The 12,625-nt window shown below is 34.9% G+C and overlaps 1 protein-coding gene across 1 annotated transcript in view; it reads left to right on the top strand.

Moving 5' to 3' along the window:
- LOC149536571 (vacuolar protein sorting-associated protein 26B) overlaps positions 1-10,489 on the top strand; it is a 196,201-nt gene extending 185,712 nt beyond the window's left edge. The window contains exons 9-12 of the mRNA XM_089803004.1: positions 7,216-7,260; positions 7,429-7,484; positions 7,570-7,745; positions 9,880-10,489. Of these exons, the coding sequence (XP_089659130.1) occupies positions 7,216-7,260; positions 7,429-7,484; positions 7,570-7,745; positions 9,880-10,052 (450 nt within the window). The 3' untranslated portion in view covers positions 10,053-10,489. The remainder of the gene's footprint in view (positions 1-7,215; positions 7,261-7,428; positions 7,485-7,569; positions 7,746-9,879) is intronic.
- The last annotated feature ends 2,136 nt before the right edge of the window (positions 10,490-12,625 follow it).

Raw genomic sequence — 12,625 nt, 5'->3', positions numbered from 1 at the left:
CTCTTATAAATATGTGATAAGTGATCCTTTTCAAGAGTCATTCGAACGACCTTCCAAATGTATAGTTGACCTTTCTTAAATAGTCAACACTTAAAAGATAACATCTATGTGAATATATGTTCTCCAATTGTAACACCTTGCCAGGCAACCTAGAAAAACAATGCTAAATATTTCTAAGTTTATTGAATAACTTTTTTTAAAAATTGCTTTGTTTACCTAACTCTAGATGTAAGAGTCCTAACAAGTTCCCTAACATTGTTCTTTAACAACAGTACTTAGTTTCCGATTTCGAATTACCTAGTTATCAAGTAACTTCTAGTTTGTAAATGACTTAATTCATAATTTACTTAATTGCCCTTTAAACATTACAATTTCCTTAATTATGCAAGAAAGAAAACTTAAACTAAAACATCTATTCAACTCAAATATAGTTATCTTTCTTTACTTTGTTTATTATTTATTTTGATATCCATTCATCTTATCATAATAGTTTAGGGCAAGAACAACCACTTCTATCTCAACTAAAACTTAGTTATTTTCATTTATGATAATCCAAATAGTCATCAATATAGGAGTTAGGGTAAGAGACCCAACAACTATATAATTTCCGCTATTATTGAACACATCTTTCAATATCACATTTTCCCTTATATAAATAACACTGCCAAGCTAAATCAAGGAACATGACAATTAGGAAGAACAATTAGAGGAAAACCTACCTAGTGTTCTAATTACGACTCTAAGCACCACCAATAATTTGTCAAGGTTAGATGGGCATTACAAGGTCAATGCACATACAAATATGAAATTAGACACAAACAAGATTAAACAATATATTAATGTATTATCTCCTAATGCTAATAGAACACTGTGTCAAAATAGAAGACCAAGAAAAAATGGGAAAAGACCCATAAATCTTTGCAAAACACCCAACAAGAATTTGTAATCGAAATTTGGATCCAACCAAGAAACATAAGGTTTCAGAAAAGCCCTAGATGATTAAAGAAGGTCAAAGTGAGGTGGAGAAAATGGAGCCTAAAGCTTTGAGAACCTAGGTTGTGAAGTGGAAACATGGGCAATAGTTCAAGCAAGAAAAAATGGCTTTATAGAGGCCTAACGAAACGAAACGTGAGTTGATTGAGGTAAAAAAATCATTTAAAAATTTGCAACGGTAGATGTTGTTGTCAGTGATTGTGGCTCAACTTCTGACAAGCAACCACATAATGTAGAGAGGAAGAACTTCAAATATAGGTCACATGGTGCTGGGAGGAAAATATAGAACAACATAGGCAACCATGAAAAAAAAGCATTTTTAATGTTTGTTGATCTGAGAACTCCCCCATGGTTTGGAGAAAGACCATGGAAATGGTCAATGAAGCAAAAAAAAACATGGAAAGACCCACGAAGACCCTATATGATAGGAAAAAGTATGGCCAGAATGGCCACAAAAATAACATAAAAAGTTGATGTGAGATCCTACACATGTAGTTGGATAAGGTATACATATATCTACAAAACCACTACATGTCTCTAGGTGGATGTTGGTGATGCATTCAATGTTGTTCGAGTGTAACCTACATTGATGGTCCAATTGAACCTCGCTACCAAAATTATTCTTGTAGAGGCCCAAATGGGGGGGACAACTGGCAATTTCACTAGTACACTAGACAACCTTTCTTGAGAACAAAGTGGTACTCATCACAATTCTGTTAGTCATCTCGATAGTTGTCATGTGGACTGTTCTAAACTATTCGCCTGATAGCCTCCCAATACTCCCATCTTCTTAGATGAACTCCCCCCCTCCCATGCACCCACCCCCTTTTCCATTATTATTGTTTCTGCCCCAAACATTAGCTCAAAACAAACCAAAAGGAATTATTTTAGGCTGGTTGAGCTGGAAACAAACTGAAAGGAATTATCTAGTTCTATTTGAGTATTATGCTGTAATTGGTAGCCTTGTTTCAAAGGCGCTAATTACCTGCTGGGCTGGTGAAAGCTGGAAATAAGCCGAAGGCCCCTACTACATGCAAGCTGGAATCATTTGATCTTGATGAGGCAATTATTACCTTTCCCCTCACCACCAACCCATTAGAATTGTAGAGCAAACAATGAACAAAAGGGGGACCTAACTAGCCAAGAAAGGAGGTGCAGGGGACCTCCCTTCCACTGCATACTATAGGTACTGTTCTTGTGTTCGCTAGAGGGATAATGATCTGAACATATATCCATTGGGGACATAAGGAATCTATGAGCTTTTAGCCAAACTTTAGAAAAAATGTTCCTTTGAACCGGTTTCTAATATGGAGAAAGGCAAAAGCTATCTCTGTGGCAAAAAGGCAGAAGCTCTTATAAGATGGATTAAAAGCTCATATAAGATGGAGAAAGGTTCTTTCCAGATGAGTTGTGGCATATCTTTGAGTTGTTTTTCACTACTCATTTTGTAACTCATCTTGATGAGTTCTGTTGAGATGAGTTATTGTCTGGGTGGAGTCATCTGAATGAAATGAAGATTGGTTCCCTTGCCTTCTTATTGATTGCCCACTCCTTTGTGTGTTCCCTTAGCTGAAAACTTGTTCCTGCCTTCTCTCTTGTCCCTCCACATTGTCCTGTGTTTCTGTCTTTGTGTTTGATTGGATGAGTTGTACCTCATATCGCCATGCTAAATATAGTTGGTTTACCTTATCCAACCATGAGTTTTGAGTTGCAATTTAAATTAACAAGTAAACAAAATTGAATATTTGTTAATTCATTATTAAATTTTTATTTTTTTTATTAACTTCTAACTTCAAATAATTATTCTAAATTTTAAAAAACAAAGAACATGGAGTTCTTCAAACAAGTTTCAACAACTCATTATAACAAGTTGTTCAAACTTGTTTGAACAACTCATTGTTCTTTGTTTTGAAAAAATTAGAATAAGTTTTTAAAGTCAAATATTTTTTTAATAATAAAATAACAAATTTTCAGTTTTACTTATTACTTTAAGTTGTAAATCAAAACTCATGGTTGTGTGAAAATTTTACTGCAAAGCCACTTCCACAATAATTTCGAAATTTTTTAGAGCAAATAATTTCAATTAAGGAATTGTAAACATTTCAAAAAAAAACCTTGCTCTAATACCATATTACAAATGTAATTGGTAAAACATTGAATAAAAAAATGATCGAGCAAGACACTAATTTATAGTTTACAAAGACATTGTTTCTATCATGAAACAATCGTTGTTGTTAGAAACATTGTAATAATGAAAGAATAAGAACAATGCTAGAAACATTCTAATATTTACAAGATTTACAATATTGACCATAATAATAATAATAAACAATTTAATAAGGAGATATTATTTTAATATAATTTTCCAGCCCGTCAAGGCCGTACAAAGGACCAATAACTCCAGTGCCAGATAAGGTTAAAAATTTTAAGCTGGTGGGAGCAAAATCTTAAATGAGGCCTGAGTATTAAATTGTATAGGTGTACAATTTACGAAGCTATTTATCCAACATAAACATAATAAATACATGTGCCTCCACAAGGATAGGTGCTCTGGCATCTGCATATCTAATTTTGGAAGACCGGAGTAATCATAGAAAATATATTTTGCATCACCTAGAAAACATCACTTTTCACTATGTCCTCCATCCATTTTATTGTCACAAATCTTAGTTGCAATACTTCTTTTAGCTCAGGAATTCTCTCCAAGAGAATTATATATGATGCATATCTAGTCTTTACAGGTTTTCAAGAATGTCTTTTAGTAGGTGGTCTTGAAAAGTGCAGGTTAAGTGTGGTGGTTGGACAGAAACATTTGTATGTATTAGCATCATTGAATGCTTCTTTGATCCAAACAATCTTTTCTATATATTTGCCTGTATTATTCATTTCATGCACACAAGGAGTCCATCAAATATGTTTATAAGCTGCCTCAATTACATCCCTTCAATTTTACACATATGAGTTGTGGTTGTCGCTACTTGGCTAACCACCTCTATAGCATCTTTGAGGATGTGAAACTGGAAACCAACATGCTTGTGATGCCTTCAACAGTCAACTGCCTTGAGAAAATAAGGGCCTTTTTAGCATCTGATCAGGATATTGATGAGTGGTTGATGCTTAATGTCTGTCCACACATCCACGACCATGATGCATCCACTGGGACCAATGATTGCTTCATTTTCTCATGTAGCATATTTATCATGAAATAGTTTTTTCCCGAATTGTTGTATTTAAATTGTCTCTTGGGGTGGCACATTTGATGGTCTTGCCCTTTCTGCCTTTGCCATTACATCCTTACTACAAAGACTTTGAGCAACATGAATGGAATTCCATTGGCAAAGAAGAATTTGCAGAATTTGCCAATGGCATCATCTGCCTCGTCCTACAATTGCATATTGAATAAGTTTTTAAGAGAGTTGTGAGCATCACTTACCATATTGTGCTCCCCCAGCCTCTACCACGCTTGAAGAAGAAAAAACTTGCATATGAGCAACTGGCCTATACAAATAGTAGAATTAGAAACCTATCTCTGATGACCCCTCGACTTTAGAGAAAATAAAAGAGAGAGATCAAGGTGCATTGTCATCACTACTTGGAGCATCCATAACCCTGCATATATCAGCCCTGTGGTTAATTTTTTCATTTCTATTACCTGTTTTCATTGGATATGAAGGAGGTTGGCATTAACTCTGGTAATAGTGCATTAATAAGTTAAGTTTACAAAAGTGGCACTTCCACAACCTATTGTCTCATATGCACCAGGGTTGTCTTTTAATTTTATTGCAAATTGTCTTGGAGGAGAGTTGGGATGAAAGGGAACGTTGACAAATCTTGCCAATGGTTTAGACCTTTAGAAGGACTGTTAAAATTTACACTTGCAATGCAACTAGTCATATGGATTTCACAATCATTGATGTATTCTTCTGCGCATGATTAGATTTAGTTTCAACATTATTATCAACTTGTCAAGATTCATGCTCAACCTCATCTCAGTCATGCCATGATAACTCGGTGTCATTGCAATAACAATATAACATTCATAATTTCATAATTTTAAACTCAAAATTCAAACTATGCATAATGCAAGGGATTACAACACAGATTTTGTTTTTGTTTTTATTACTTCAGGCTGCACAAAGCTCAAAAGTTCAGAAGCGGATGATACACACAAACTTTATTTTAAAAAAATTGACAGTTTGGTGTTGTGTGTATATATATCTGTGCAAATTCAAAACGAAACTAATAAATAATTACTACTGAATTTAAATTGTAAAATTGAATTTTCCAACTTGGTATATTAATTTTATTAATGTTGATAAAGATTTACATCAATTTCTTTCGATCCTATGAAAATTCAACATAAATGACAATATGCAACCATGTCTATATCAACATTAATCATTAAACTTGAGTTGGCAGCTTGTCGTCACTCTTTTTGTTGTTCTTCAACCCTCTTGCTCTGGTTCCCAGTCGTTGTGGAACATTGTTGAACATCCTGTAAAGTTTTTCCCTACCTTTCCTTGATGCAGGTCCATAGATATTGATGCAAGGTAGTTTTCTTCCCTCATGTATTTTTAAACTATATAAGTTGCCGATTTGCATAATCTCCAACACTTCTTCTCATTTCTTCTCTCCGCCAATCCTAGGTTATAGATGGTTGCTAAATTCTTTTAAGTTCCAATGACATTTGCCATAGTGAATTATTTATCTAAATACTGTCCAAGGCTAGAAATAGAAATGGCCTCCTCCCTTTCAGTCTCTTGAAGATGTAATATGCTAGGGTTTTTGTTGACAATGAGCTGTCTCAAAACCCTTTGTTTTGCAGGGCCTTGAGCCCTCGCATTTTCGAAGCCTGAAGGCATAATTATCATTGAACAAATTGCATCCCACTACTGCAGGCAATTTTTTTTTTCCCCAAAGACTGGCTAGCTATTGCCTTGTTTTGTTTGTGCAACTGATAATCTCTCTCTCCCCCTCTCTCTCTCTCTCTCTCTGGCACTCTGGTTACAATCTACAGTTCTGTCCACTATCTTTTCACTGATTTTAAGGAAAGCCTCTCTTTATTTGCAATTACTTTTAGCAATATTTGTGTTTGACTCGTAGTTCCTTGCTTTAGCTTTAGTGGGCCTATCATTAAGATTGATTTGCTAGTTCAGAGCTAGGTATCTTATCAATTCTGCACATAGCTGTTATCTCACCAATATTAGGGGATAGATCTATGTCATCATATTGAGTATCCTAAAGTTCCTGCTCCATTTCACCTTCTTTGAAGACCTGATTGTTCCCCAAATCTAGCATCGATTATTCGATTGTGCCCTAGGAGACATCTCATCTGCAGCCCCCTGCATCTCAGCTTCTACCATGGATCCTCCTGCATGGTTACATCATCTTCTTTGAAGAGGGTATCAATTTTATTACATTTGATAATAGACATCTTCTCATTAATTCTTGATTCCTTGGCCATTCTAGGTTTCTAGAGAGGTAAGATCATTCTCAACCTCCCCAATTGTCTCTTTTGACAATATCTACGGAAATGCCTAAGATCATGATACAGCTTGCATTGAAGGAAATGTTCTCAAACTCTGGGGCTTGCATCCACTTTTGGGATTCAGATTTTCAGTGGCTTGAGTTAGGAGCTTGGACACTACCATCTTTACACGCATGTTAGGATATGAGACCATAAAGCCTTAGTTAATTGCCTTGGAGTTGTATAAATTTTCCCTCAGTAGATTAATAATAAATAAGAAGATTTCTTTACAGGAGTGAAAGGGATATCTTCCTGTTCTGGATCAAAAACGTTTGGTTAATGGTTTCAGGTATGTACCTGAACTACTCATAACATTGGTTCCTTTCCAACTATGCCATCCTAAATGGGAGTTGAATCAAAAGACACTTGGAAGATGCAATAAGCAAGGATTATCAGCTGGTGTTTATCAGGAATACCCCATTGAGATTTATATATGTATGGTCAGGACAGTTGAGGAAAGTTTCCAATTTATTATGGCTATCATCTGACAATGGCATCATGGATATTCTTGTATTTGTAGATATCAGTTGCAACTTCTGGTACTTCACTGTGTTCTGGCACAGTTATTCATATTTGATGTGGAACAAATGTGTAGATTCCTATAGCTTGCAAGTCCATAAATAATTTTGATGTACAGCATAGTCATTTCTTTGGATCTGCAATATGTTATATATAACCGTATGTTTCTGTTGTAGGTGCGGAACTATACACCACTTCCACCTGTTAACAACAGCATCAAGGTATGCTTGTGTTGCCTCTCACATTTAAAAATTTAAATATTAGTATTTGTGTTGAGCTGAAGTGTGTAGGAAGATCTAAGGAGGCCTTTCTTCCATGATTAATTTGTTGAATAAACTAGGGAACTATAGATTTGGGTAGGTTTCTTATGTGGGTTTCTGTTATTTCAGATGGAGGTTGGCATTGAGGATTGCCTACATATAGAATTTGAGTACAATAAAAGCAAGTGAGTTATATAGTGCATGATACTTTCTTAGCACAATTAAGGTTGATAGAAAGAAAATATTTTTAACTGATTGGTGAATTTCCAGGTATCACCTGAAAGATGTTGTCATCGGCAAAATATATTTTCTTCTTGTCAGAATCAAGATCAAGAACATGGAGCTTGAAATTAGACGAAGAGAGTCCACAGGATCAGGACCTAATACATACGTTGAAACAGAAACCCTAGCCAAATTTGAACTCATGGATGGTGCTCCTGTTAGAGGTATATTTAGTATTTTGTATAAAGTTGATATGATTGATAGATGCATTATTTTCTCACCATTCAAATTGTTTTATAAAATTTCAATACAAGTCCACTAAATATATTTCAACATCATTTTTATGTTATATATTGGTAATATTGAAGGGGATAAGAGTAGAATATTTGCTGGAACTTTCTGATGATGCGGATGCCTTGCTACTCGATCCTGCACAAAGTTTAAACATCCCCTAAAGAAGAATTCAATTAGGGTAGTTCTAACATTTATCACCACTGCGCCCACAATCATTAACTCTCCTACCACATGGAATGTAGGTTATGTTTGTAAGTTTGTGTATCATGTGCTAAAACCTGACGATTAAATGCTAGGTCACTATCTTTATATTTATGTTCATGTTTGAGTTAAGCATGGAAAAAACACCCTAAGCAAATTTGTCGATGATAAATTCAAGATTTTTTTAATATATCACTGTAGTACATTAATATCTAATAATATTGTTTAAACATTTAATGAGCCAGTAGGCTTTTGTTAGTGGGAGAATTACCCTAAGGATTCATCAGTGGTGGTGAATTATTACAATGTCCAATCCAGATTGAAAAACTACAAAATGGATGTCAGAAATCATTGCTGTGGTTACCATAAACTGAGAATTGATGAATGGAAAATCTTGATTATTGATTGCAGTCTATTACCTATATGAGATGAAGGTTGGGATCATGGAAAGTAGATTTCTTACATTGAAAGAAATTATTACACTAGTAGTGCTGTACATTCATCTTCTGTAAGGTTTGCATTCAGTTGGAGCTACAGGAAATCAATAAAGATGGCATGCATTGAATTTGTTTTATGAAGGCCAGTCTTCTCTGCCTTCAGCTCATAGATGCCCAGAACATTTAGTGTCGCAGATTAGTCTGTTTTCAATGGCTTCAACCTGAGATGCTATCTCTCATGCTTATATATTTTATAGAGCATTTACATAATTTAAAATGAGAGTTTATATGAGAGCCGAAGTCAAACAAATTATCAAAACTCAAACATTAATACAATGGAACAGCCAGGGGACGTGTTTCCATGTATTCCCTAGTTTTGGGGACAAGTCAAATAAGCCTGGGGAGGTGTACCCAGGTAAAATGGAAATTATTTTTCTCTCTAGTTTCTCTGGCATAAACTATTTATAATTGTTCTTCCTTTTTATGCTATGTGCGTAAGCTTATTTGTAATTGTCCTTTACTTGGAGGGAGGCCTCTATTGGATCAAAGCCATAATGCTACGCTTTAATGAAAAGTGAAAACATCATTTTCTACTAGTGAAATAAGTCTTGAAGCAGCTGTCGAGTCTTTCATGCCCAATTCTTCACAAAAGATAGGGTATATCTACAATCACTAGAGTAATTTATATCTTCCAAACCCATTTAAGTTGGACAGCCAAACAGGGTATTGCCTGACATTTTTGCAAGCAACCATTTGGTTTATAGTGCTATTGTTTTTGGGGAGGGTCCAGCAAACTCGTTCAGCACTTTGCTGATGGTGGCAGGATTGATTTCTAATGGAGGAGCAACAGAAAGGAGTCGGGGTTAATACAGCTCTTTGCTGATGGTTGCAGGATTGATTTCTAATGGAGGAGACAAAAAAAATTTAGGGGCTAGTGGCACCAATGCCATTGATTTCATTTTTAGAAGAGTCAGGCAGTGAAGGTACAGCAGAGAGGTGATGGGGATATGCTATTGCCCAGCTAATTGCTCTGTCATGGCAGAATGCAATAATGGAAAATAGCAGTGTAGACACCCTAGCATCAAGCGAACCCTTGCTTGTGATTGTCGATGATTGAACCTAAACAGCATCTTTGTTACTTAATGCATTTGTGTGATTACTTTGTTTTGGCGTACATACTCTGCTACTTTGTTCTAGTAAACGAAGCAATAGTTAAAATAGGGTCCAGCGATTTTTATTTATGTTGATTAAAATTATGCTTAGATGTTTTCTACTTAATTTATGTGCATTCCAAGTCCAATGCTACGAAAGTTCCCTCTGCTATTGTGCATGTAACAATGAAATTAACTGTATATGTAAGACTATATGCATTGATGCGAACTGAACATTATAGATCTATAAACTAAAAGATTTTTTCTTTCTTCAGGGGAGTCAATTCCTATCAGATTATTCTTAAGCCCTTATGAGCTGACACCAACTTACCGCAACATTAACAACAAATTCAGTGTCAAATACTACTTGAATCTGGTTCTGGTAGATGAGGAAGATAGGAGATACTTCAAGCAACAGGAAATCACGATGTATCGTCTACTTGAATAGTTTTCCTGATGAAATCAGGCTATGCTGTAACAAAGTCATCATGTATCAGTGACGTTAAAGCAGTGGCATTGGCTGTCAATAAAGCTTGAATTTAAATTCTGAGTTCCCATTGCAGTTGGTTTTAGTTTTTAAACAATATGGGAAGCCGTAGTTTTTGTTTTGGCTTGTTCAGAGTAACATTTATCATAGGATTTTATTTTGTGGTATAGATTCATGGTGGTGAATTGATATAGAAGCTCTTGTACAGTTTTCAAAGGGACCTGTTGAAGACTGAATCTTTAAATAACTTGGAACTGCTTAAGGTGTAGAAGGCATTTATTTTGTTTGTATCCATGCTAACATTCAGTTGGCTGACAATAAGTTTGTTTTTCCCATTTATTGTTGTATTACAAGAACATGAAAGCTGATTATGTTAATTTATCATTTAATTTTGGCAATCGAATATGTATTTATCCTATAGTATGTTAGAATTAAAACAGGCCCTTGGACTGATTTGTTTTGTTGTAAATTCTCTTTTTATGGTGGAAATGGAAGTTACTATCTCCATTAAAATATGATCGAATTTATTATCTTTGTTATTTTAAACTGCTCCCATACTTTTTTTTTTTGCCATGGGTTTGTGGTCTTGGAAAATTATGTAAGTACAAAGTAAAGCATTTCAAAATAAAATGGAGGGAATGCCTTTTTATATTAGAAGTGTTTGGCATGAACTATGGTAGTTTTATTTGGAAGTAATACTTTACTGGATATGTTGAGGTATGGTATGGGAATGCTATTGCAAAGTAGTTTTATGGGAGGAAACGTTCAAAGGTAAGACGGTGGTAGCATACTATTAAGAAGGTAAAACTGCGAGTGTAAATGAAATTTAAATATTTGGATTTAAAATAGACAAAAATAAAGCAAGCTTTGTAAAATTAGGGGGAAAATATGTTATTTTTATGTCATGCCAAAACTAATGCATGGAGACAGAAGCGAACATTGCGTGAAAATGAAATTTGTTCAATGTTACCACTAAAATTTGTGAACTACAGACTGACCGAAACTCTAAATGGATCTCAAGTTTTCAACTGATTACAGTTTTTGTTTATATTGCAAAGTTGGAATATTTGGTTTTCGATTGTCCGCTGCAGTTGTACATTTCAATGTTTTGAGTTTGAAAGAAATTAAAGGGAAATTGCAAAAATGAAAAGTAGTGATGGTTAATATGAACATGAATATGATTAAATATAACCAAATTTTTACCAGTTTTGATAAAGCTGAGTAAGACTATTAAATAGAAACGTAATAGCTTTTACTCGCTGGTTTTGGTTATATTTGTGCACATGAACAATTCAAATCATCCATCAGGACAATTTTACAAACAAATCATACTAGGGTCAAAGATGGTGATATTGGGTGATATAATTAAAAATGGTGCTAAATTGTCTCAATTCAATTTTTTGATTAAAAAGCCTCAACAACTTTCTCGAGCTCACAGATCTGCTAGTGCTAAACCCCCGATATTTTTTAGCTTTATCAACAGGTATAGGGATTTTGATTGATGACGAAGAGTCCACACCTTCTACATTTAATATGTAAATCCATTCTATCCCAATTTTGTATAAACATTTTGCTTCAAACTTTGTCTAGAATCGAGAGTGGAAGCTACCCCCGTTTGCTAGGATCAAGCACTCCTGAATTCTTCCTCCACCGTATAAAATGGAACACCTCCGTTCGGATAGATGTTTGCAGATGCATAAACCTATGATACATGAATAAATGAAGGTGTTTTATTGATGTCCATGAGACCAAAATAGTCTAGGGGACCATGTAGAGAAATTGTTTTCATGTTCTTTTTCATGTCAGCCTAGCTGTTATGATTTCTTATCAGTAAATTAGTTATTTTGTGCAATCTTGCTTTCTCAAACATTCGATATTGACAAACCTCCTTTAAATTGTTATCATATTGTTCACAAATATCTCGGTATGCCAATATGTTCTAAGAAAATCAAGAGGAATTTATGACTGCTTTAGGATATCATCTTCAAATAGCAAATGATGACTACATAAGGGATACGGAAAAATAAGAACTATATATATAACTGCTTGCTTGTTCCATTAACTAGGGTTTGAAGAAAGAAGACAAGAACGAACATAGGCATAAACATATGAAGACACATAGGCAGTAAGGAGTGAGGGCACATAGTTTTGAATGTATTTCTTGGAAGGAATGAGGCATGAAGGAATGCAAACTTTTTGGTCAAATACAAGGGCTTTGTGAACATAACGAGGGTTTATTTATTTGAGTGCAAAGGCATGTCGACTTCACCAAGGAATAGGTTAGCTCTACCAAGGAAAAGGGGTTTTAAAGCACGAGCCACAATAGAGTCTCATAATTGCACTAAAGGGAACATGTTGGCCCTACCATCTTATCCCCTTTTGTTTCTTGCAATCTTTAATTTTTTCAAATCTTTCAACTAACTACAAATATCCAAGTCTCCAACCCAAACTAGAAACTACAAATTGGGAGTTTTACCAAGGCATTTCAAACATCTAGATTGGGGTTATTTTTGGAGATAGGTTGAGGCGTGGGG

Source organism: Cupressus sempervirens, chromosome 10 (genome assembly GCF_028749045.1).
Source record: "Cupressus sempervirens isolate cs-2001-9-10 chromosome 10, ASM2874904v1, whole genome shotgun sequence".
NCBI lineage: Eukaryota > Viridiplantae > Streptophyta > Pinopsida > Cupressales > Cupressaceae > Cupressus > Cupressus sempervirens.
The sequence above is the reverse complement of the archived record's forward strand: the minus strand, read 5'-3'. Positions and strand labels throughout refer to the sequence as shown.